Genomic DNA, 26,849 nt, shown 5'->3' with positions numbered 1-26,849 from the left:
TCTAGCAGAAAACTTAAAAATCTTTCTGAGAAGAAAAGATATATACACACCAGATAACAGACTAAACATTTAAGTGCAATCAAGAGCAAATAAGTGTCCAATACACAGTAAATACTGAGTTCACAGAAATGTAGAAAAGAACTTGAGAGCCTTTTTCAAAAAAATTTTTTAAACCAGTCCATTTTTTCCCAATTAAATCTTATGAGGATCTCTAATACATAAGAAATACAAAACAGTGATTCTCTATATGAAGTAGTGGTGGCGGGCAGAGCACTCTGTTGTTGGCCACGCACACCTGCTGAGCACACTCAAGGCATCTGTGGAGAACAACAGCCTCATTAACTCAGCCACTCAGAACGCTAGAAAAGATTCATACATTACCTGGTTCAGGCTTAGACTCAAAATAAGTATTTCTAAAATACCCCAGACCCAAAGCCATCCAGATTCTGGAAAGGCAACCGATTCTGTTACTGAACTATGAGAAAGTTTTCTCGCACCATATGCTGAAATCTGTGCCGCACTCCTCACCACCCCAACTGTTTCACCCTCATTCAAACAGAAAACACACACCCATTCATTCCCTCTTCCTTCTAAATCATCCTTCAAATATCTATAGAACTTTTCCCTGGTTCTTAACTGATGAGTTCAATCAAAGAAAGATACTAGCTTAATACTTTGGAAATATCAGGGGAAGTTCCAGGAAAGAGCCAAGCATAAAGCCAAACTTAAATGGAGAAAGGTGGGGAGATACATTCGAGAAGGCACCAAGTCAACATTCAGATCCATGGTGAGTTAAACACAAGTCTACATACGCTCCCTCCTAAAAATCTACTAAAATGATAGTAAACAATGAAGGCATAAGTAGGCATAAGGAAAAACAGGACATAAGAGTAGAAAAGCAATATAAAATTTACAAGCCGGGGAAGAGACAAGCAACAGATCTAGAATATTAATCTCCTGTGAACCTCCTTTCAAGCAGCTAGTAGAGGATATGATCTCTCAGGGAAAAGGAATGAACCAAGAAACAGAAACTAGGGAACAGCAGGTTCAGCACCAAGAAGGCCAGCAAATACATCCCCAGGTAACAGTGAAAGGAAGCTGGCTGAGAGCAAGCCAATCCAGACTGAAACAGAATGATACAGAGGTATGTCTTCAAACAAAAAAAGACGGACTGGTCGCTGCACCTGCATATACTGAAACAATATTTAAATTAGACAATAATAATTTCAGAAAGGAAAAATGCTGCAGAAAGAAATGAAGGTGATGGCTACATTTCAATACCCATAAATAACAAATAATTATGAAACTCCAATACTTTGGCCACCTCATGCGACGAGTTGACTCACTGGAAAAGAGTCTGATGCTGGGAAGGATTGGGGGCGGGAGGAGACAGGGACGACAGAGAATGAGATGGCTGGATGGCATGACCGACTCGATGGACATGAGTTTGAGTGAACTCCGGGAGTTGGTGATGGACAGGGGGGCCTGGCGTGCTGTGATTTATGGGGTTGCAAAGAGTCGGACACGATTGAGCGACTAAACTGATGAACTTAAGAATTATTATTTAATTTTTTTAAAAAAATGATAGTTTTTAAGTTGGATGGGATAATTTTTTAGCTGGGTGGATGACAGAAAAGTTCATATAGGTATTTTAGTGATATATGGTTTAAGACAGCAAATCCTCATCTTCCATCAAAAAAAGTCAAATTGTGATGTTTAAAATTTAAACATCAAGAAGCAGCTGTTTTAAATCACATATTTTAAAATGACTCTTGATTAAACCATCAGAGATGCCTCTAAGAGTAGGAACTAACAGGAGGAAGGAGCAGAGTAAACTTGGATTTTGTTACAGGTCAAGTGGAACCACTTGATTTCCACATTTACATGTATTATTTTGATAAAAGTTAAAATTAAATTTAAAACAGCAGCAGAAAGAATGATTAAAAAAAAAAAAAGATGAGTTGGTGGTAGTGTAAGAACGGCCTCAACTGAACAACCAGGGAAAACTAGGAGAGGTCAACAGTGTTGCTGGAGGACACAAGATATACTCTGAGAGCAGTTAAAAAACACCGGAACCAGCAATGAAAAGACATACTTATTCAACAAACCAATGCTGGGAGGGATTGGGGGCGGGAGGAGACGGGGACGACAGAGAATGAGACGGCTGGATGGCATCACCGACTCGATGGACATGAGTCTGAGGTGAACTCCGGGAGTTGGTGATGGACAGGGAGGCCTGGCATGCTGTGATTCATGGGGTCGCAAAGAGTCGAACGCGACTGAACGGAACGGAACGGAAAGCATATACTAAATCTACTCCAGTATAAAAGACTCTAAGTAGAAAGATAACCCATGACAAAAGTATAGGATTATCTGTGAATATATAAAAGGAAGGGGGGAAAAAAGAAGAAAACCCTACCAACGTTAAATCAACCTTTTTCAGAAAACAGGAAAAAAGGAAATGTTTCTTTTTATGAGGCCAATGTAACCTTGATGGCAAAATTCCAACAAGTGCATTATGTTGGTAAGAAAGGAAAATCATGGGGTAATCTTTCTCATGAACACAGATGTAAACATCTTAAACAAAACATTACCAAATCAAATTCAGCAATATAAAAAAAGGATAATGTATCAGGCCAAGTTTGATTTATTCTACCAAACTAACAAGAGTTCAGTTCAGTCGCTCAGTCGTGTCCAACTCTTTGCGACCCCATGGACTGTAGCATGTCAGGCTTCCCTCTCCATCACCAACTCCCGGAGCTTGCTCAAACTCATGTCCATAGAGTCAAGGATGCCATCCAACCATCTCATCCTCTGTCGTCCCCTTCTCCTCCTACCTTCAATCTTTCCCAGCATCAGGGTCTTTTAAAAGAGTCAGCTCTTCGCATCAGGTGGCCAAAGTACTGGAGTTTCAGCTTTAGCATCAGTCCTTCCAATGAATATTCAGGACCGATTTTCTTTAGGATGGACTGGCTGGATCCCCTTGCAGTCCAAGGGACTCTCCAGAGTCTTCTCCAATACTACAGTTCAAAAGCATCAATTCTTCGGCACTCAGCTTTCTTTATAGTCCAACTCTCACATCCATACATGACTACTGGAAAAACCATAGCTCTGACCAGACGGACCTTTGTTGGCAAAGTAATGTCTCCACTTTTTAGTAAGCTGTCTAGGTTGGTCATAGCTTTTCTTCCAAGGAGTAAGCATCTTTCATGGCTGCAGTCACCATCTGCAGTGATTTTGGAGGCCAAGAAAATAAGGTCTGTCACTGTTTCTGTTGTTTCCCCATCCATTTCCCATGAAGTGATGGGACCGGATGCTGTGATCTTAGTTTTCTGAATACTGAGCTTTAAGCCAACTTTTTCATTCTTCTCTTTCACTTTCATCACGAGGCTCTTCAGTTCCTCTTCACTTTCTGGCATAAGGTGTGTCATCTGCCTCTCTCAGGCTATTGATATTTCTCCCATCAATCTTGATTCCAGCTTGTGCTTCATCCAGCCCAGCATTTCACATGATATACTCTGCATATAAATTAAACAAACAGGGTGACAATATACAGTCTTGACATACTGCTTTCCCAATTTGGAACTAGTCTGTTGTTCCATGTCCAGTTGTAACTGTTGCTTCCTGACCTCCATACAGATTTCTCAGGAGGCAGGTAAGTGGTCTGGTATTCCCATCTCTTGAAGAATTTTCCAGTTTGTTGTGATTCACAGTTATAGGCTTTGGTGTAGTCAATAAAGCAGATGTTTTTCTGGAACTCTCTTGTTTTTTCTATGATTCAACAGATGTTGGCAATTTGATCTCTGGTTCCTCTGCCAAGAATAGAACTTCCTTAATCTGATTTTTAAAAGTTACCTACAGAAAAACCTTAGCAAAAACCTAATAATGAAGTACTGGATGCTTTCTCCTCAAATCATGGAAAGCAAATACAAACTGAAACAAAAATATCTAGGGATTTTATCATTTTGTTCGATATTGTACTGGGGTGGGGGGCAGGGAGTGGTCCCCAGTCAATGTAGTAAGGCAACAAGGAAAAAAGGACTGAAAAAGAAAACAAACAACTTTCCTCATTTGTAGACAAATGATTCCACAACACAGGAAATTCTGTTAATAATTTAGCAAGGCGGCTGGGAACAAACTGAATGCACGAGGGTAGGAGAGGAGAAGAAAACCTCTATTTCTGTACCCAGCCACAGCTAGAGAATGAAATAGTAAATACTTAGAATACTCTTTACCACTAGCATTCAAAAGCATTCAATACCAAAGAATGACTCCAATGAAAGATAGGCAACCTCAACAGAGAAAACGACAAAACACTAAGGGAAATTAAAGTTTTAAATATATGGAGGGATATACCATGTTCATGGTTTCAGTTCAATTCAGTCGCTCAGTCCTGTCTGACTCTTTGCGACCCCATGAATCACAGCACGCCAGGCCTCCCTATCCATCACCAACTCCCGGAGTTCATGGTTTAGAAGACTACTATTATAAAGATAACAATTTTTCCTAAATTGCTATAAACTTAAAGCAAGGCCACTCAGAATTCTACTAGGTGTTTTGTTTTTGGTGGAAACTCAGAGGCTGATTCTAAAATGTATATGGAAATGCAAAGTGTCAACAACTGCCAAGGTAATCTTTGGTAAGAAATATTAAGATAATACTAAAGGTAAGAAATACTAAGGACATACACTGCTAGATAAATCTGCTATAAATTAAGACAATACAAAGACAAGGTGACCAAGGAAACATTAGGGTCCAGAAATGAACTCACACAAATATAATCACTTTATTTACAACAAAAGTAACAGTAAAGAAGAGTAGGGGAAGAATGGTCTTCTCAAAAGAGATGGTACTGAATCAGCCACATGGCAAACAAAATTAAACCCCTGTCTCACATCGTACACAAAAATAAATTCCAAATGGATTAGAGATCTAAAATAAGACAAGTTAAACAAAAAAAAATATTAGGAAAAAACACAAGAAAATATCTTTGTAACTAAGCAGTAGGCAAAGATTTCTTAAACATAACATAAAAGGCACTAATCATAACAGGGAAAAACTAATAAGCTGTGCAACACTAAAAATATAACTTCTTTTCATCTAAAGACACCACTGGAAGAGTGAAAAGGTAAATCACAAGCAAAGATTTATATAAAACATATCTTTCTCTATAGAGGCAAGTATAAAGATGTACCAAAAATTATTACAGATGACTTTTAAATGGAGAGATACACCACAGTCATAAATGAAAAGATTGCATTCTTTAACCATTAACAATTCTCCCTGAATATGTATGTAACTTAATAATGCATTAATACACTGAATAATGAATTTCTAGAAATAAGTAATAGAAAAATGGGCAAAAACTAAGACTTGCAATTCACAGAAGAAATGAGTGACCAATAAATTAATTTTAATATCAAATAGAAAAGTTTGTATTTTATTAATAATCAGATATACCTTTAAAATATTGAATTGGTAAAAATTCAGAAGTCTAACAGTACACGTACTAAAGGAGAAACTCATATACTTCTGGAGGGAATTTTAAACTGATACAATCACTTTGGAGAGCAGCCTGAACAGATATATTCAAGTTGAATATATACATACCACATTACATGGCAATCCCACTACTAGGCTTAGACTACTGCTTTTAATGGCAAAAAATTGGAAACAGCAGTTTAGATAGCAGAATAGAGATAGAGAAACTGTAGAATGATCATACAACCAAACTACTATTTAGCAAAATAACTAACACAGATCTGTGGATCAATAGGGATCATCTCAAAACTGATATATTTGAAAAAGGCAAGTGACAAAAGAATACATGAGACTGGATTAAGTTTAAAAAGTAAAAAAGTTTAAATTTGTATCAGTATACACAATAAAAAATACACACACAGAGCAAACCATGCATGGCACAGAAACACATCAAAAGTTGCCTCTTAAGAAAAGGGAAGGAAAACAGAATTGGGGAAGGAGACGCAAGAGCTTCAAATTCTCCCTATGCTTTTTTTCAAGAGAGGAGGAAAGCAGGTTCAAAAGCAAATATGGCCAAACGCTAAGATTTGACTAAGTTAGATGGCAGAAATTCTGTACTTTCTGTATGTTAGAACCATGTCATAATTAAAAATGGAGAAACAAACAAACAAAAAAAGTATAGAAAAAAAAGAAAGCTAATTCATTAAAGTATCAATAGTATCAATAATGATAAGTGTTTTGGATTTCCTTTTTTTTTATTTTCTAAACTGTCTAAAGAACATGCATCACCTCTATTTTTAAAAAAAATCCTAAATGAATAAAAAAGAGAAAAGGAAAAGTAGGGGGAAAACATCCATTGACATATTAGTAAGGGCTAAAACATGGATATAAGTAACTATTAAACAAATGAGATGGGATATAAGCTATACAGGTGATCAGTTAAAGGAAAGAATATACTATGCAAGGTGTGTGCATGACAGTTTGGAATCAAAGACATAATGGAAGGGGATCTTTTGAACCTGAAAATAGAACTTGTTTAGTTTTTGAAAAAGTACAAATACACTGAAATATATAAAACTTTAAATGATACAGCAATACTCAACATATTAGCATGCTAAACTTTTAAACCTTTCTCAAGATATATGTGCTTGCATATTTTTCAAGGAATCCACAAACATACATGCTTATCAACAGTATATACATATATTACATATATAATGTGTGCATATATACACATGTACGTCTGTGTATAGGATATATTGCATTTTTGGAGGCAATCTGCCAGTGTATACAGTATATAGTGTGTGTGCATATACATGTGTGTGTATACATATATGTGTATATGTGTATGTATATATATGTATGTGTGTATATATAGTTTTAAATTTTAAATAAAACTAAATCTTAATAATATTACACAACTTAATTTTAAAAAATCCTTCTATGTCACTACACACCTCATCTATTGAATGACTAATATTTCACACACTTAATATACTCAGATGTATTTCTGTGTACATATTACAAAGAATACTCAGCAAATACCCCTGTACAACTGGTTCAGTATGTCTGTTAAGACAGCTCTCTGAAATGGAAATTCACTGGCACATTTCCCTCTGAAAAGGTTCTACCAATTTCACTTCACAAAAGTATATGAGAGCATGCCACTTGTTACCTTTCTGGCCAATGCTGAGAATAATCAACTTTATATTTTATGTCTCTCATACAGTGTATTATTTTAATTTCATTTCCGTGATCACCGGTAAGGCAACACAGAGTATTTGGACTTCAGAAACTGGGGGTATGGGAACAACTGTGATTGTAAACAAAGGATTGCAGAGAAATGAAAAAGTACATCTGAAGATCAACAAATTATTTAATTTCATTAAAACACATCAGGAATGTTACGATCATTTGCATTTATGATGAGTTTGTTAAAGACAAATACCAACTTAAGCATTCAACCAGACTTTTTTCTTTGGGTTATGAGACTACCCTGGAGCGTTTTTTCAGTATGGCAGTGACATGATTAGAAACCACACTTTGGAAAATTAATTTAGGAACAGCATGTAAACTTCCAGGGAAGAAAAATCAACAGGGAGGAGACTAATCATAGGCTAGAATTCAGGCCAGAGATGATGAGAAGAAAAGTAGAGCGGAAGAATTAGAAAAAGACAAGAGATGCATTAGAAACATACTATTTACAGAGCCCAAATCAAGAAAATTGGCAAGTTATTAGATAACAGATGGAGTAATCATGTTGACGGTTAAAGAAAAAGTGCTTCCCAACCAACTTGCTGCTGACTACTCTTAGTGAATAAAACTGTAAAGAAATGTGTACAATACAACAGAAGGAAAATACAAATGCTATCAGTGAATCATCTCAATTACTGAAACAGAATAATATTTCTTGTGTACCTGAAAGATCACTGCTTTCAATTCGCCGGAGATCTGAATCAGCCCAGAAGAGTTTGCCCAATCTGCTATCAAGAGCTAAAGCAATTGGTTTACTTAAACCACTGAAAAAGAGGACCTCCCGTTCTGTTCCATCTAAAGCAGCTCGTTCAATTTTGGGAGACCTTTCCTGAAGATTGGTAAAATACATATACCTGAAAAGAAAGGAGGAAACTCTAAGTTTACTAAAGTAAGAAACCACACAAAATGAGCATATTTCTGTTAAGACAAAAGGAAGTAGAATAATATTGTCATTTTTTAAGGTTTGAGAGTATTTTTTAAAGATCATGGAATACATTTCGTAATTTCAAAAACAGTAACAAAGGTTTCACAGAAGTTCTTAGGGAGTTAACTTTCAGGAATTAATAAAACGTTAGACACAGGCACACTTACGCTTTTGGAATAATACGATAAATAAAAGATAACAGCAGTAATCAGATTTGGACACAAACTTTTAAATTTCTTTTGTAGTCCATTTCATAACTGAAAATAAGTCATATGTGAATTATTTCTTACATTTAACTTCTTCACTTCATCTCTTTCCTGTAACTCTTCTGAAGTAAGCTACTTTCCTTGCTGAATTCCTTATCATTCATTCATATTCAAATAAGTACTATTAATTGAATGCAAAGCTCTGTATTAAAGACATACTAGTTCTTATCATAAAGGAACCTAAAGCCGAGAAAATACAAGCCTGAAAAATCATCAAGTATAAGGTAAACTGGAAAGGACTAAAGAGGCACAGATATAGACTAGTGGGCATTTAAGAGAGGATGACGTCACATTTGGGGGAGGGGGGCACAGGGGAGATCAAGGGGAAATTAGTGGAGGATGACATAGTTCCAACAGTTCTGGAGGTATGGGCAGAAATGACAGATAAAGCAGTACTGACTAAGGAAAGACATTCTAGGCAGAAAAACAGAGAAAGCAAGAACATAAATGGGATAAATAGGAGGCTGATGAGGGTTTTAGCTTTCCCCCGTGGTAACATACCCTTTCTCTGGGTTTACCACAATGGCTCGAGGTCTGTCTTGCTCGCCCTTTAGCACCACTCCAATTGATCTCCCATCTAATCTCGTTACGTTAATGACATTGGTGGCCTCGCAAGTCCAATAGATGTAGCGGCTATAAATATCAATGCTGAGGTCATAGGGCTGGATTTCTAGGTTCTGATTCGGAACTGAGCTCACAACCACAGTAAAGCCCTAAGGAGGGAAAAAGAAACATGCACAGAACATGAGACTGCAAGCCAGACAGCCCTGAGAGTACTCACAATACTTACACGCATGTGGTCACACACCTGAGTGGAACTCTTAAGTCTCAAGGGACATTTCTTGGTGAGCATTTGAAGTGTTTCCTTGGTTATTATGACATAAAGCAGAAGAGAGACAGAGACTGTTTTAGTTGCTCTAAGAACCTGACAGTGCAGTGATGAGACACGGGAGTGAGACGGCGGCAGCTGCTTCCTATAAACTAGAGACAGCTGCGGCTAGAAGAACACTCTAGAAACAGCTCTAAAGCAGTGGTGCTCAACCAGGAGCAATTCTGCATTTTGCAAGTGCCCCTGGAGAAGGAAATGGCAAAACACCCCAGTATTCTTGTCTGGAGAATCCCATGGACAGAGGAGCCTGGCAGGCTACAGTCTAGTCTACAGGGTCGCAAGAGCTGGACACGACTTTGCAACTAAACCACCACCTACCAGGGATGCTGGTCAACGTCTGGAGACATTTCTGACTTAGTTATACCTATGGGGGTATAACTGGCTTTTAAAGGGGCAGAGGCCAGTGCATGCGTGCCTAGTCAGTCATTCATGCCCAACTCTTTGTAAGCCTTTTGAACTGTAGCCCACCAGGCTCTTCAGCCCATGGGATTTTTCAGGCAAGAATACTAGAACGGGTTGCCATTTCCTTCACCAGGGGATCTACCCGACCCAGGGATGGAATCCGTGTCTCCTGCATTGTGGGTGGATTCTTTACCTGCTGAGCCGTCGGGGAAGCCTTGCTAAACATTCCTTAGCCTTGCTAAAATGTGATGTATAGGTCAGACCTCCCCCACACAGAATTATCCAGCCAAAAATGTCAATAGTGCGAAAGTTGAGAATCTCTGCTCTAGAGACAACAGCAGTTAGTCAGGGCTACAAACCACATCTATCAGTCATGTCCTCTAATCCTCAAATCTACCCCCTCAAAACAATTAAAAAAAGAAAAAAAAGAAAAAAAACAGGCACTGTTCATCTGTTTTATCTGAATAAATGGTATTTTATTTACTCAGCATCTCCAAGGTAACACTCCTTAATGAGGCTGTCTAATTTATTTGCTACGTCCTTGGCTATATAACAACAGTTACAATTTCTATCAACTAGTTATCAGCCAATCAGTCCTGACCGACACAGTGTAAAGTGCATCTGCAATATACAGCTCTAACTATACCTTAAATTATCTCTCAGCAGACCTAAATACATTATCTCCTCGCTCTTTTGTCAGATAAGATATAAAAAAACAACCTAGCAATCGAATTTTCATAATTAAAAACCTAACAACATTAGTGCTACGAGGAAGATGACAAATTATTATTGATAGTGATCCTGGTGTAATACTGCTTGGACACAGAAAGAAAGTGAAGAATTATGGACAGTGGTGTGTGACGCATGATTAGAATGCAAGCACAGATAAGATGTGTTGATAATATTTTCATTCCTATGCCACAGTCACCAAGCAATATTTACCAAAACAAAACCAAAACCAAAAACCATTAGATTAATAACAACATACCTTAGATGCTTTTAATTTTACTGAGATTGTGTTTTATGTTTCCCATTCTCTGAAACTTTTCAATAATAGTTACTAGTAAAAGAACTATTATTTATAAAGTACCTATTGTGTAATAGGTAATGGGCTACGTGCTTTACATTCCTTTCACCTAAAAATTCATAAGAATCCTAGTGACAGAGCTGAGATTAGAACCAAGGGTCTATTTGCTTTCAAAGTTTCCAACACTCCATGTAAATGAAACAAAAAATAAAATGGAATATAAATGGATATGGGTGACACTGACAAAGTCATTCTAATTTATGAGCAGAAGTTATTTTAATACAATACAATCTTCATTTCAATAGCATTAGCAAACAACCGTTTACTCAAAGATCATTTAGGAGAGAAAAAATGCTGCCAGGTTCAGAATTTCAGTTTTAGACACATACACAAGCAGAGTCACGACGTAAGTAAAATAGGATGGTTGGTTGGTCCAATAACTGCACAGAAGAACTGGATTTTGAACTGAGCCCTGGATTACCTGGCTGCCATCTTCTTGTGCTTTTCGGATCATGTTTTGTCGTGAGTCAATCCAATAGAGTTGCTTGTCCAGGGGGTCATAGTCAATGGCCCGGACATTCCGAAGGCTGTGGATAGGAAGGATGATGTCAGGGCTCTGCTGTTCATCAATCACCATGCGGTTGATGGCGCTCTTCTGACTGAAGAGCAGGAAAGTAGTTGGAGCTTAAAGAGAGAAAAAAGCAAATATGAAACAGTTTTCCTAAGTCTCGGATCACTCAAAGATTTGATTGGCCTGTTGTCTGTATCTCACAAAAAACAGACATGAATGTTGAAGACTTGTATGAGTCAAAGCCCTTTGGAGTACCTTCAGAACTCTTGGAAGAAACACTGATCACACTCTGGTTACTAAACCAGTGAATTTACGCCATCACACAGCCAACTAGCCAGTTTTTCTCTGTCTTGTCCACAGTGGCATCATCACAGGACACCTGATCTCAAAGAAGCATTTGACAAACAAAATTCCCCTGTCTACCAAGTAAATAATCCTAACTCCTCCCTCATCTATTCTTGTGGGTGAAAGAAAGTCTGGGTCTCCGTAAGTCAGAAAAGAGACTTCAAGATTGGTTTTAGTCTCAGTTCTCACATGATTTAGTCACTTGATCTTTACAGCCTTCAACCTCTTTGGGTCAAAATTTACCCAACTAGAAGATTATAGTTACGCTGTCCTGCTCACTGAGTTTCTATAACATAAGTAAATTTTATAACATAAGTAAAAATAAAAAGGTAAGCTATTATGTCAATTATACAATGTTGTTGTTGTTTAGTCAGGAAGTCATGCCTCTTTTACAACCTCAAGGACTGTAGCCCACCAGGCTCCTCTCCATGCGATTCTCCAGGCAAGAATACTGGAGTGGGTTCCAATTTCCTTCTCCAGAGGATCTTCCTGATCCAGGGACTGGACCCACATCTCCTGCATTGGCAGTAGGATTCTTTACTACTGAGCCACCAGGGAAGCCCCAATTGTACAATACCTGAACAAAAAAACTATAAGGCATTATATAAATGTCAAGTAAAAATAGCTATTGCTTCTTCTTATCAGTAGTGGCAATAATAAATATGGTGTTAGTAGGAATGAAACAAACCCTCATGGGTTATAGATATATAGGCTTTGTTTTACATTGTGGGGATGTAATGGTTGCAAGGAAAGGGAACCATTAAAAAAAAAAGCCACACGCTAGCTGACATCAGCCTGAAGTCTATGAAACAGGAAAATGCAGCCGAGACAACATTTCCCTGTCCCAGTAATCAGACTAGGCCTCTGATTACTATGCAGTCATCTTTAATGGAGGAGACTATCTAGAAAAGAACACCATCTGACAATGCTACCAAAAACTTCAAAGTCTAACAATCTTTTTTAAAATCTTCATTAAAATAAATGTAAAAATCCCCAAATTATACTCTCTTCTCTCGTTTCTCAGTCATCACCTAAATTCAGCAGAATTTTGTCTTCATCAGGGATATCAACATAAATGGCCAAAACAGAACTCCTTGCTGTTATCTCCCATTTAAACCCCATTCTTCACAGTGCCCTTACTTGTGGTTCCCTGGTTGATGTTACACCTACACCCAAATGTACGTCAGCTTAAATCTTGAAGAAACCATTGCTTCTCACAAAGAAACTTGGTATTTACAACCCTGAAACTGCTTTCAGTTCCCCACTGGCTCAAAGTCCACATCTAGCTTGGAAGATTTAGAAAATATTTCAATGACGCCACTGAACTCTCCACTGTGTAGAGTCCATAGCACACTGATTTAACAACTTTCAGCAATTTTAGTAGAACCAACACCTTAAGTAGTAAGATTACATATCACAACAGAGTAGTTAACAAGTTTCCCATTTTTGAAAAAGAAAAAAAAAAAAAGAATTATTTTTTGGCAGTACTACTTCCTTATAAATCAAGAAAATAGAAGAAAAAAGGTCCTGAATAGTAAGCGTCCAACAAAATAGCATATTAAGACATACAATGAAACTCAGAAGAAAGACCCCACAGTTTTAGCTGCCAAATTTTCCTGCCTGGGAAATAATTAATCAAATATGTACTGGACTCTCAGTTATGTTTCACTTTGTACTGATTTTTCCTTTGAGTCAAATTTTAACCTTTAATAAGCTTTCACGATTAGGTGTTCTAGAAACATAGTTGATGACCAAGCCAAATACACGGCTCCAAATAAATACTCATTTCAAAAAGTCTATGGATGACATTAACTACAGTTGGCTAAATAGTTCCAGGAGGAAGCTGATGTTTTGACTTATTTACAAAAGGGACAAAGAATATACAGTTTTGTAAGCCTAAACCCATGCTAATTTATGTCACCTCTAACCACCACTCCCTCATCTCTTGCAGAAGGCTTTCAAAACGGTCCTGTCGGGCTGTCTCAATGTTGCACTCCTACATGCAGAAGCTGGAGGAGAAGGTGTAAGCAGGCAGGAGCTTTTCAGCTCTCCTCCGAAGACACAAGTGTTCGCCCAAAGCTTAAAGAAAGCTACCACTCTGGTATAAGAACACTGGAAGTGACAAGCCCAAGCCCACCACGTTGGACTGTGCCATCTCTGAGCTGTGCCAAAGGCCTCGATTAGGGACTGAAGTCCAGGCCACACCTGGGTAGCAAGTCAAGCACCTGTGCAGCTGCATGTGCCCAGAGGAAACACCTTTTCTCAATCTGCACAAAGCTTCCACAGAGGCCAACTGCTTCAGTACTGAACACAGGATTACACAATGTGGCCTCCTGCTTCCTCTCCGACTTAATCTCTTTACACTCTGTTCCAGAGACACTGGCCCCCAGGTGTTTCTCCAACACGCCAGACATGTTCCCCGCAGGGCCTCTGTATCTGCTGTCCCCCTCTGCTTGACAGGTCTTCTCCCAGACAGCCAGCGCAGCTCATTTCCTCACCTCCCTCAGTTTCCAACACAGTGTCACTTTTAGGCCAGGACTTCTCTCATGATCCTATTTAACATCAAGATCCTCCTACTCACCCTTTCCTGCTCGTTATTTTCTCCATAACACCCATCTCCATCTACCTCATGATGTAGTTTACTTATTTAGTTCATTATCTATCCCGATGGAATGTAACCTCCACAAGGGCAGGGATTAATGACTGTTTCATTCAGCAATACATTTTTCATTGGCTCAAATAATGCCCAGTATGGATTAGCTATTCAGTAAATATTCACTGAAAGAACACATGAGTAAACAAATGAAGAAAAAGCATCAGATGACATCATTAAGAAGAGCCCTGTAGCCATGATTTTGAAAGAAAACAAAATTATTTCCAAGAACTGGGAGGAAAAAAGAAACAAGCATTTACTTAGAACTTCCAGCATGCCACACATCGTACTAGATGTCTTCTAGTCCCCCAAATCATTCTACTTTACAGGTGAGCAAACAGAATAATTAATTTTTAAAGAAAGGTTAAGAAATTGTTCCCAGGTAAGGGGCACTGGCAACACGAGACAGGGTGGAAGGAGGACTTGCAACTTTAAACAGGGCAGATTAGGTCTCTCTGGGGAGGTCACGATTAAGTCAAGACATGGAGGTGAAGTATATGCATGTAAATATTTGCAGGAAAACATTCCAAGTAGCGGAACTACACAGTACCACAGTCCTGAAGCAGGAGTAACTGGCACATGTGAAAAGAGCACTGAGGCGAGTGTGGCTGCCGAGGAGACAGAAAGAGAGCTGAAGTCAGAGAAGCAAGGGGGTGGGGAGGCTGTGAAGGAACAGATCGTGCAGGAACCTGCGGGTCATTAGAAGAACGAGGTTTTCACTCCCTGTGAAATAGGAGATTTTGAGCAGAGAAAGGCCATGATCTGATTTAGCTTTTGAAACACAGGTCCAGGAGTAAATGACATAACATTAGAAAACTTTCTGAGGGCAAGTTCTTTGTGTTAAACTTCTCTTGTAATCTCCTTTGGAATTTAATACACCTCTGCGCAAATATTAAATAATACACGTTACAAAAAAAGAATACATGAACAGGAAGCCTCTGGAAACACTGCTGATCATCTCAGAAACAGCCCAAGACAGACATCAGGGACACTCAGCAGTGATTTCTCATAACCTTCATTTACCAACTATAACACACTGGTATAAACATCCCACACAATGACCTCAAAAGGCCTTTCCATATTCTTCTATCTCCATTCTCCATCACTTCTTACCCCTATTTTCTCCTTCCAATGTCAAACTCCTTTAAAAAAAAAAAAAAAAGTCTACATGACACACAATTATCCCCTTTCTGTGCTCCATTCACTTGTTGATCTATTTCCATCTTTCACTGTTACTTTCCTGAAATTATGTTCTTTCAGGACTATAATAACCATCTCACCCAAATATCCAGTGGATATTTTAGGCCTCACCTTATTTAACCTCTCAGCAGCAATCACAGCACAGTCCTACTCTGAAACAACACAGACCTACTCTGAAACAATCTTCTCTTCCACCTTCTGGGTCCTATCCTTTGGCGTCTCTGGCTGCTGCTCTACAATGTCTACTGAGAACTCTCCCTCCTCAACCACAGCTCCTGAGGTTACCAGACCCCTTCTTTTCTCCAGACCAGGAACTGGCAAACTATGGCCCACAAGGTAAATCTGGCCTACTGCCTGTTTTTATAACAAAGTTTATCAGAACTGATCCAATTTTAAAAACATATCAACTGTGGCTGCTTTCACATCGCAGTGGACAGGGCTGAAGAGATGTGTGAGAGACTACAGGCTTCACGAAGCCTAAAGATTCACTCTCTGGCTCATTAAAGAAAAAGTTTGCTGACCCCCAGGTATACACCTTGTCCCTAAGTGCCCATTTTAAATCCATGCCGGCATTTCTAAAATTTATGCCTCTAACTTCATTTCTTCTTCTCTGAGCTAGAGATTCCTGTATCCAATTACCTATTTAATGTTTCTATTTCCCATAGGAAAATCGATATAAACCTGACTAAAATTACTTTTTAATTCTTCTTGAAAATTAATTTTTCCCATTTATTATCAACTGCTCAAATCAAAAATCTAGGCATCATCCTGTTTCCTCCCTCTTCTCCTTCTTCATATACAATCCATTAACAAGTTCAGTTCATTCAAAATACATCTTGAATCCATCAACATCTCTCCACAACTTCCACCACCCCAGTTCAAACTGACCTAAATTATCACAGCAGTCTGACTGACTTACCTGCTTCCACTTATTTTCCTCCTCAAACCCATTCTCCACAGCAATCAAATCATGCTATACTTTACTCAATTTTCATAGCAATCCTACAAGGTAGTTACTATTACTATTCCCACTGTCCAAATAAGAAAAATTAAAAGGCTTAAAAAATCTCTGACTTGCTTTAGTAAAACACAAACGAATGTGTGACAGAGACTCCAAATCATTCAACTATAAACTGATGCTCTTTCTTTTTCACAACTAAGCCTTGTGTGCTGCTGCTGCTGCGGCGTCACTTCAGTCGTGTCCGACTCTGTGTGACCCCATAGACGGAAGCCCACCAGGCTCCCCCGTCCCTGGGATTCTCCAGGCAAGAACACTGGAGTGGGCTGCCATTTCCTTCTCCAATGTGTGAAAGTGAAAAGTGAAAGTGAAGTCGCTCAGTCGTGTCCGACCCTTAGCGACCCCACGGACTGCAGCCTACCAGGCTCCTCCATCCATGGGATTTTCTAGGCAAGAGTACTGGAGTGGCTTGCCATTGCCTTCTCCGAAGCCTTGTGTGAGAACACACTAAATCCTTGCCTATGTGACCTCCTATACTTTCAGGCACAGAATAAAGTAATTTCAGTCATTCATCATATCCAATATCCTACAGCAATTGTTACCTTCTAACATAGTGAACTATACCCTACCTTTCTTCTACAAATCTACTTTTCCTGATCTAATTCTGTATTTCTTTATTGTATCTACCAATTTCTAATTTGTTCCTGTGTACCCAAAAGACAAGGACCTTCACATACATGTGAGTCACAAATCAGGATTCCACAAGCCAACAATGTTTTCTTATACACTGTGCCCTGGTGTTCCAAGCAGAGTGTGTGTGTGTGTCTTTGTGGGTGTGAACCCAGATTCGTGCCTAGATGAGACGACCTGGAACCACTAGCTAGAATAAGGTGGCAACCACTCACTGTGTCCAGAGCCTGTGCTCTCTAGCCTGCCTCCCCATCTACTTACTATTGTTTCATACTGGCTACATTTACTCATAAGTCTGGCCTCTTGCACACTTACATTTTTCATCTTTAGCCTATTCTGCGACTTTCAAAGGACAAGGAGATTATATTTTGTAGAGTCTCTCTGTTGTACTATTTGTACTGTTCTTTCCTTCCTTCACCATGAATAAATATGAATTATGTCTAGCACACGTGCACGTTCTCTCAAAGAAGCTATGTAAATTCTGCTATTCACATTTAATCCTCAAGGATAAAATACTTACTTTTCCTATAGTATCAATTTTTCCATAACATCAACAAGTTATCACCAAACAAAAGTAACAAAAACGCACTTTTTCACTTTTCATCCTTCCCTTTTATACAAATGATCAACTCAGGACTTTGACAACTTCTCATTCTAGAAATAATATGAACTACACTGCTTTCAAAAGTCTGCTTCCTTCTCTAACTTTAGTTTGCGTTGAGGGGGGGAACACAGCTTACCACTGCAAGTCCTGTTGTCAGCATTCAGAGAGTAGTGGGCAGGGCATCCACAAACGAAACCTCCGACTGGCACAGCCAAGCAGAGGTGGGAGCAGTGCCCGTTGCTGGAAGCACACTCGTTCCATCCTGCCTGCCGTGAGGAGTGAAACACGAGGATGTCCATCACATAATCCAAGTGGCCTTGAATGATGGTGCGGTTTTGGCCACTGGTTTTGTTGGCACGCTCAATGCTGCGTCGGCTCCAGTCCGTCCAGTAGATGTAATCTTGGTACTGAGTTAAGCCAAAAGGATGAGGCAAGTCATCTGCTATAACTTCACGGTTGAGTCCTATTTTCACAAAGGCAGCAGAGAGGGGAGACACAGAAAGATGCAATGTGTGAGCAAGTGAGAGTCTTGTGGGCAAAGAAAGGAAAAGGTAACATTTAAAACATCACTTTTGTAAGCAATTTAAAGTAGAAAAATTCTTTCAAAAGCAATTCTTAAACCAGACAAGTCTTCTGAAATCAATCCATCTGCAGTCTGACCCCATACCTCAAACTAATATTTTTTTGTTCTAAAAATCACTGAGTTTGTTTAAACTCCTGTAGATGGTCTGTTTTGATTGTGGTCTTATTTTCCCCTCTATAAAGGTCTACAGTTCAACTCTTTTTCCTTCCATAAAAAGATGGAAATGTATATATTGTATTTTACTGCTACAAAAAGTCACTTCAGAAATATTCAGGGAGTTATAAATTCCATCATAAGCCCAACAGTAATGAAATTTCCACATATTAAAGAGACATGAATCCAAGTACTTGGCCCACTATTAATATATAGGTTACAGTGTGAGACAGAGGATGAACCTAGACATTCATAGGAAGTTTTACTAACAGTATCATATCTAACCTATGGTAAACAGCAGCCACTGATTTTTGCACAGAAAGGATTATATACTATCTCTCTGAACAAAAAAAAGAATACAGCTTACCAAGCATATTTGAAGACTCTATTAAGTTGGTGTCCAGGTCTGTCCAATAAAGCCTCCTTTTAGCATAATCAATAGTTAGGCCGTTTGCACGTCCCACATTTGGAACTAGCGTAGTACGTTCACTTCCATCCATGGCAGCTCTGTCTATCTTAGGTTTTCCACCCCATTCAGTCCAATACATAAATCTAAATTCGAACCAAGGGATATTTAACATTTCACTTTTGATTATTTGGGAGAAACGATCATATTCATGTATAGTAACTAAGTAAATTTAAAGAAAATATACACTAAATCAAGGAAATTGGCAAAGCAAAATCAAATATATTAATTTTTTTCAATTACATTGGCAGTCTCAACTAAATAATTTTTCTCATATCCTAAAAAGGAAGTGAGTCAGCTTTCCTTAGTGTTTCCAATGAATCTGTTCCATCCAAAACCTAGGAACTGGAAACAAACCCATGGTTTCCTTATTGCAGCACTTGCATTTATAAAACTAATATTCAAGAAGAAGATAGCAAAGGATTAAAGTGCTGGTCTCAGAATCTGACTTACTTCAGAACAAAATACATGTATTTCCGAAGACAAGTAATTCGAGTTTTTAAATTTTTAAAACTTAGTTTCTGATTTGTGCAAATCACTCTCCCAAAAACCAAGTTGTAGCAGTACATCAAAGGTACAACTTAACAACTGTGAACTGAAGTTTAAAAGGAAAGTCTGAAATGCATTTGGTCACATTGTCCAAGGTTACATACTACTGAATCACACACACACCTTAGTTTGTCAGCTGAGCAATGAACACTACTACAGTCGCTGTGAATGTACTCTTCTGGGTTTTTCACGTTAACTGTAGAGCAAGTTGCACAGTACAGACTTCTGCAGATGAGGAGGACAAGGTCCTACAAGAAGTGCAACTGACCTGTCTAATGTCTTCAAGCCAGTCATATGGCAGAGCTAGAACTAGAAGGTAGTTCTCAGCCAAATGCCTTTTGGGCTGAACCAGTAGTGCTAGTTTTAAGACACTTTGAATACTGGGTCTAGAAAAGTTCTCCGCACGCCCGGTCTCATCAGCTACCCAAAGGAGACATTCACTCACCAGCCCATCAGCTGATGGTTGACTTGGTAGCAATGTATAAACACACTTTTCTGAAAACTCAAGTTCTCATGGGCTTTGTTTGCATTTGTACTTGTCAGCTAACAGGCATGAGTACATCCCAAGAGCCAAAGAGAAAACAACTGTGGGAGAAATGTCACAGTTGCCAGCAGCTACGTAAACTACAGTCCTTTGTTCCAACTACTAAATTTGTCAGTCTGGTAACTCATAGCTAGAGTAAAAATCACCATAAACCAATCACAACATGTCGGCACAGAGATGGTGGCTTTGGTATGACTTTCTAACTACATGGCCAGCAAGTTAACCATGGAACTGACTGATTCAGGGAAACAACTTCTCAGTATGGCCATGGTCATTGTGCTGGTATGTTCACAAGGTTAACTTCTGCTTTTCAAAATGGAGTTACTCTTCAAAATTCAGCTTTCTTACATGATGAATTTTCTTGTTGTTCAGTCGTCCAGGTGTGTCCGATTCTTTGCGACCCCATGGACTGCAGCACACCAGGCCTCCCAATGCATCACCATATCCCAGAGTTTGCCCAAGTCCATGTTCATTGCATCAGTGATGCCATCCAGCCATCTCATCCTCTGACACTCTCCTCTCCTTCTGCCCACAATCTTTCCCAGCATCATGGACTTTACCAATTAGCCGGCTGTTCATATCAGGTGACCAAAATACTGAAGCTTCAGCTTCAGCATCAGTCCTTCCAGTGAGTAGTCAGGGTTGATTTCCCTTAAGATTGACTAGTTTGAACTCCTTGCTGTCCAAGGGACTTTCAGGAGTCTTCTCCAGCACCACAGTTTGAAGGCATCAATTCTTTGGCATTCTGCCTTCTTTACAGTCCAGCTCTCACAACCATATGTGACCACTGGGAAGACCATAGTTTTGACTATATAGATCTCTTTTTAAAACTTGCTATCTAAAGAAGATCAATCCTGGGTGTTCATTGGAAGGACTGATGCTAAAGCTGAAACTCCAATACTTTGGCCACCTTACACGAAGAGTTGATTCACTGGAAAAGACTCTGATGCTGGGAAGGATTGGGGGCGGGAGGAGACGGGGACGACAGAGAATGAGATGGCTGGATGGCATCACCAACTCGATGGACATGAGTTTGAGTGAACTCCGGGAGTTGGTGATGGACAGGGAGGCCTGGCGTGCTGTGATTCATGGGGTCGCAAAGAGTCGGACATGACTGAGCGACTGAACTGAAATCATATAAGAAGGATCATCTATCCTTGAAAAACATGTCACGTTGTAAATAAATTTATCAGAAAGTTCACTGTTTAATATCAAAGTTTCTCCAAGCTTATAATAATAACTAATCATCCATTTTTGAATTAATGAACATTCTAAACTAGAGCTTTTTAATGTAGTTCTTTCTTAACACACATTATCTCAGTGGGTTTATATTCGCAGGTTTAGAATCTGGTATAACTTGGGAGAGAGTGCAAGCAAATAGATTTCATGACACCTTTTAAAAGGCTGTCTACTTAACAAATAAATACAATCATTAATATTTAACCATTTACCCACTCCACTAATTTTTATTCACCTAATGCTAATAATGACAAAAGTAAAATTTAGCTAATTATTAATTCTAAATCAGTGAAATCTCAACTAATGATTTTGAGATAAAACCTATCTATGATTTACCTGTCAGCTTCCTAATAAGCGTGATTTAAAGACATCAAGAATACAATCCATAACTAGGCCACACGCAATACAGTTGCAAAGAACGCACATGAAAAGCTGTTTACCCTTCAGCAGGATCCAGTGCAAGAGCTCTGGGACTATCTAGGTCTTTCCACACTAAAACTTGTCGGTGCTGCCCATCCAACTTTGACACCTCGATTCGATTGGTTCCCGTGTCTGCCCAGTACAAGTTCTTCCCAAGCCAGTCTACGGCCATGCCTTCCGGATAATCTAAGCCAAATTCTACCACGTGTTCCAGGGCACTGCCATTCATAAAGGCTCTGCTGATAGTCTGCAGAAATAAGATTAACAATGTCACAGGGCTTAGTTAAGGGAAGATACAGAAGAGCCAAAGGCACAGTTTCTCAATACAATTCACATATTTTATGAGCACAAAAAAAAAAAAAAAGAGGTCAACTTCCAATGAACACAACTGTGACCTCAAGTTTTACTGTCAACTCAAGGAGAAATTTTTCAAACTCTTAAGAACCAGAAATTGATTCTAGTAATATAGTGGAGTGACTATTCTTGTAAAACTTATTATCAGTAATCAAGTGAAAAAGATGTAACCAGAGTATTGTAGACTTTTAACTGGTAGTCACTTTCCTGACTTCCAACCTGGTGGCTCAGACAATAAAGAATCTATCTGCATCGCAAGGGGCCCAGGATCAGTCTCTGGGTCGGGAAGACCCCCTGAAGAAGGGAACAGCAACTCACTCCAGTATTCCTGCCTGGAGAATTCCATGGACAGAGGAGCCTGGCGGGCTACAGTCTATGAGGTTGCAAAGAGTCAGACACGACTAAGCGACTAACAAACACACAACTTGTGTGTCAAAGGTGCTTGCGAGTATGCGAAGTCATTGCATCAACTGAGGAAGAGCTCAACAACCTTATACCTTATAAAATGTATATGATACTACTCATATTATTACCACTGTAGCTATGAATCCCCTAAAAATTAAAACAGTCATAATTTAAGCTATTAATAATAGTTCCTACTTCAAGGAAAGTACCATTCTAAGTGCTTGGTGTAAACATATGTTCTCATTTAATGTTCACAAAAGCCCTGCAAGATAGGAATTATCTCTGCTTTCAAGATGAGGAAACTCACAAGCCCACACAATAAAGCATTTATTTACTCACTCATTTAACAGATTTTACTGACCACCTGTAACAGAGTTAGCCAGTCTAACTCTGGCTCTAATAACATTTTTGCATATTAGACAAAGTTTTACATAAGCTATCTAAAACAGGTCCAAAAGAATCTGGAAGAAGGAAGAATTATACTCCAGATTTTCTGGTCAAGAGCTCTTCCTTACTGACTCAGTAAGCTTGTCAATATTTATTCTAGGGGTGGGAGGGGTGGGGGAAAGAAGGTATGCTATACCTCGTAACTGGCATTTTCTACCTCAGTCAGGTGCCCCCCAAAAATTTTTTTAATAAACTAAAAGTCAAGTCTTTATAAGTTATTTATGCGAAGCATACAAGTGCGTCCTCTCTAGCTGAGGAAAATGTCACTTACGTATTCAAATAGAATGAAGCAGAGGAAGACTATGTCTTGCAGATTTAGAATACTCAAACTATCTTGCACTAAAAACACTAGACATACTTAAAAAAACACAGAATGTGCCTTCTCCTTGGCTTCCTTTAAAATGTTAAGGGTTTTCTGTTGAACTCTTGCCTATTAAGTAATGAAGGAAGCTGGTAACAGCATGAAGACTCAGAAATTCTTGAAGCTCTCCCCATTAGTCCCCACTTTTAATATTCCAATTCTTTGGCTAACCTTGAGTGATATGTCAGTCCAGTAAATCCGGTTGTCTGTCACATCAAAATCCAAAGCAGAAGCTTCTTTGACACCAGTGAGTGGAATGGCCACGTTGTTATTATTAGTTTCCAAAGAAATTCTCCTGATGTCAGCTCTTCGTGAAAACAGAAGGAAAGCCTCTGGGACAATGCAGGTCTTCATGTCACTGATGAGTTCAAAGCCAATGGGGCAGGCACAGCGAAGGCCCTGGGGTCTATAGAGGCAGAGATGGCTACATCCCCCATTATCCTCAGCACAGGGATTGGAACCTAAAATACAAATTCATTATAAAAGGACACGCAATCGACATAATCAACATATTTTCAATTTAAATGACTAAGCATTTGTTTGACAAAGACCTAGGATTATATTTGCTCCCAAATCTAGAGTTTCAGTTCTAATCTCACAAACAAGCATTATGAGGATTAACAGGGAATAAAAGGCCAGGCACAGTGTTGCAGGCCTGCAGTCCCGGCTACGCCAGAGGCTGAGGAGGATGTTTCCAGCCCAGGAGTTCTGACTGGAGCTGCACTAGGCTGACTGGGTGTCTGACCAAGTTGGTGGCAGTATGGTGACCTCCCAGGGGCGTGAACTGGCCCAAGCTGAAAATGGAGCAGGTCAGGAAGCAACAGTCAGAACTGGACATGGAACAACAGACTGCTTCCAAATAGGAAAAGGGGTACGTCAAGGCTGTATATTGTCACCCTGCTTATTTAACTTATATGCAGAGTACATCATGAGGAACGCTGGGCTGGAAGAAGCACAAGCTGGAATCAAGATTGCCGGGAGAAATATCAATAACCTCAGATATGCAGATGACACCACCCTTATGGCAGAAAGTGAAGAGGAACTAAAAAGTCTCTTGATAAAAGTGAAAGAGGAGAGTGAAAAAGTTAGCTTAAAGTTCAACATTCAAAAAACTAAGATCATGGTATCCGGTCCCATCACTTCATGGCAATTAGATGGGCAAACAGTCGAAACAGTGGCTGACTTTATCTTTTTGGGCTCCAAAATCACTGCAGATGGTGACTGCAGCCATGAAATTAAAAGACACTCCTTGGAAGGAAAGTTATGACCAACCTAGACAGCATACTAAAAAGCAGAGACATCACTTTCACTTTGCCAACAAAGGTCCGTCTAGTCAAGGCTATGGTTTTTCCAGGAGTCATGTATGGATGTGAGAGTTGGACTATAAAGAAAGCTGAGTGTCGAAGAATTGATGCCTTTGAACTGTGGTGTGGGAGATGACTCTTGAGAGTCCCTTGGACTGCAAGGAGATCCAACTAGTCCATCCTAAAGGAGATCAGTCCTGGGTGTACATTGGAAGGACTGATGTTGAAGCTGCAACTCCAATACTTTGGCCACCTGATGCAAAGAGCTGACTCATTTGAAAAGACCCTGATGCTGGGAAAGATTGAGGGCAGGAGGAGAAGGGGACAACAGAGGATGAGATGGTTGGATGGCATCGCCGACTCAATGGACATGGGTTTGGGTGGACTCCAGGAGTTGGTGACAGACAGGGAGGCCTAGCATGCTGCAGTTCATGGGGTCGCAGTCAGACACGACTGAGAAACTGAACTGAACTGAAAACGGAGCAGGTCAAAACTCTTTTTGAGCTGATCAACTGGGAATAAATGTATGACAAAATTACTTTCCTGTGCACCCATAGGAAGCTTTAAGTAAACTGTATTATTCATACAATAGAAGTTCTTTTTCTGACAGTGTGTGTGGGTGTTAAGTTTAGCACTTCAGTTCAAACTATGCAGCCAGTATTCAACCAACATTTAAAGGTCCATCCTTGCCAATCGATCCAATGACTTGAGTTCTCATTTGTCCCTGGGTAAACACTTTTAAAGAAACTTCTTGATTCAAAAATTATTCATGGATACCTAGATGGTACCCAGCACTGGGTCATCCACAAGTATCACTGAACTTGGTGATACGCTGAAAACTGGTCTGGAGGTTTCAGGAACCAAAAGAAAGTGATCTGGAGTATTTCTTTCTGGGATGTTTATTTGGGTTTGACTGTGGGATGTGGAAGGAAGTTGACTGATACAGCCTTGGAAAGAAGGTAATTGTCTAAAAACTGTTCACTGTCTTCCTTGACTTAGCCACTATGAAACACCATGGGATATGAAGTAAAAGGCAACAAATTTTTAAGAAAAATGTAAAATGTACTTGTACCACAAAGAATTTATTAACTTTGTGAACTTCAACAAATTAAATAATCTCCTTAAAAGAGAGGGAAAAAAATGTCCATTTCTCATTACAGAAGGCTTAACAGATGATTTTTACATTTCCTCAAAACATCAACAATTTACACTGTTGACTTTATAGGCTGCTAAGTGTATCTTTTCTCATTCCTGGTTCATCCTCTAAGAGAACTGTGGAATTACCTACCGATGACCCGATGAACATTGGTGGCCTTCAGGCCCATGAGGTCAGGGAGCTGGTCTATGATGACTTCCCGTTCTGCATTTCTTTTGTGCACTCTCTCGATGCTCCGCCTCTGCCAGTCAGTCCAGTATACATAGTCCCCCAGTAAGGTGAACCCAAATATGTGGGGGATTTTGTCTTCCACGAGCACTCGTCTCCCAGTCCCATCAGTACTCATAACCTTCAAGTTTAAGTTTAAAGAGAAGGAAGAGGAAAAGATGTGTACTTATTCTTCATATATACGTAAAAAAAGACAAAAATCAACCATGCTTTTGTCAAAACCCAAGATATCTTAGTTATTTCTATTACAATGCTTTCATAAAATTATTTAATAATGATTTAACAAGCTCACAACATGCTGATTTAATAAGAATGATTTCAAAGACTCAATATAGGCTCATATTTAACTTCTATTTCTCCATTCTCTTATTAACCTTCCTTCTAAAAATTCTGACATTAGATTTACTATGCATCTACTCTATTAAATGACCAAACAAAAGTACAATATTATCACCTTAAGTTTGCTCGTCCATCTGTCTTCAAATTAGTGTACCTTTGCAAACATTATACCAGTATATATTTTGTTTTATGACACATTTTTATTTTATCCTGAGAGTTTTGCCTTTTTAATATCTAAGGAAACAGATTCAAATAAGGTCACACAGCTTGTAAACAGAACTGGTGTCTTTTTTAGGACTCCTTCTACTTAGTGTATTTCTTATTTCACTGTTCGAAGATTTTTTTTTTTAAACTACACATAACAGGATTCTCAATAATCTCTCAGTCCTCTAGGGTTCTAATCACAAAACTGTCAAGTGTTTGACACTAGATACTCTCTCCACAACTAAGTTTCAAATAACTAGACCATATCTATAGTAACATGATTAAATTCAGCCTGACAGGTTCATTACAAACAGAAGCAATTTCTCTAGAA

The 26,849-nt window shown here is 39.1% G+C and overlaps 1 protein-coding gene across 2 annotated transcripts in view; it reads right to left on the bottom strand.

Moving 5' to 3' along the window:
- Positions 1 to 26,849, bottom strand: part of LRP6 (LDL receptor related protein 6) — a 182,098-nt gene that overhangs the window by 26,131 nt on the left and 129,118 nt on the right. For both annotated transcript variants that reach the window (XM_055396305.2, XM_055396307.2), the window contains exons 8-15: positions 25,880 to 26,096; positions 23,459 to 23,748; positions 21,741 to 21,967; positions 18,870 to 19,054; positions 17,903 to 18,229; positions 11,227 to 11,429; positions 8,929 to 9,140; positions 7,900 to 8,090 (exon numbers count right to left, since the gene is read on the bottom strand). In XM_055396305.2, the coding sequence (XP_055252280.1) occupies positions 7,900 to 8,090; positions 8,929 to 9,140; positions 11,227 to 11,429; positions 17,903 to 18,229; positions 18,870 to 19,054; positions 21,741 to 21,967; positions 23,459 to 23,748; positions 25,880 to 26,096 (1,852 nt within the window). The remainder of the gene's footprint in view (positions 1 to 7,899; positions 8,091 to 8,928; positions 9,141 to 11,226; positions 11,430 to 17,902; positions 18,230 to 18,869; positions 19,055 to 21,740; positions 21,968 to 23,458; positions 23,749 to 25,879; positions 26,097 to 26,849) is intronic.

This window comes from Moschus berezovskii, chromosome 6 (genome assembly GCF_049115385.1).
Source record: "Moschus berezovskii isolate FMDL1 chromosome 6, NW_MosBer_1.0, whole genome shotgun sequence".
Taxonomy (NCBI): domain Eukaryota; kingdom Metazoa; phylum Chordata; class Mammalia; order Artiodactyla; family Moschidae; genus Moschus; species Moschus berezovskii.
The sequence above is the reverse complement of the archived record's forward strand: the minus strand, read 5'-3'. Positions and strand labels throughout refer to the sequence as shown.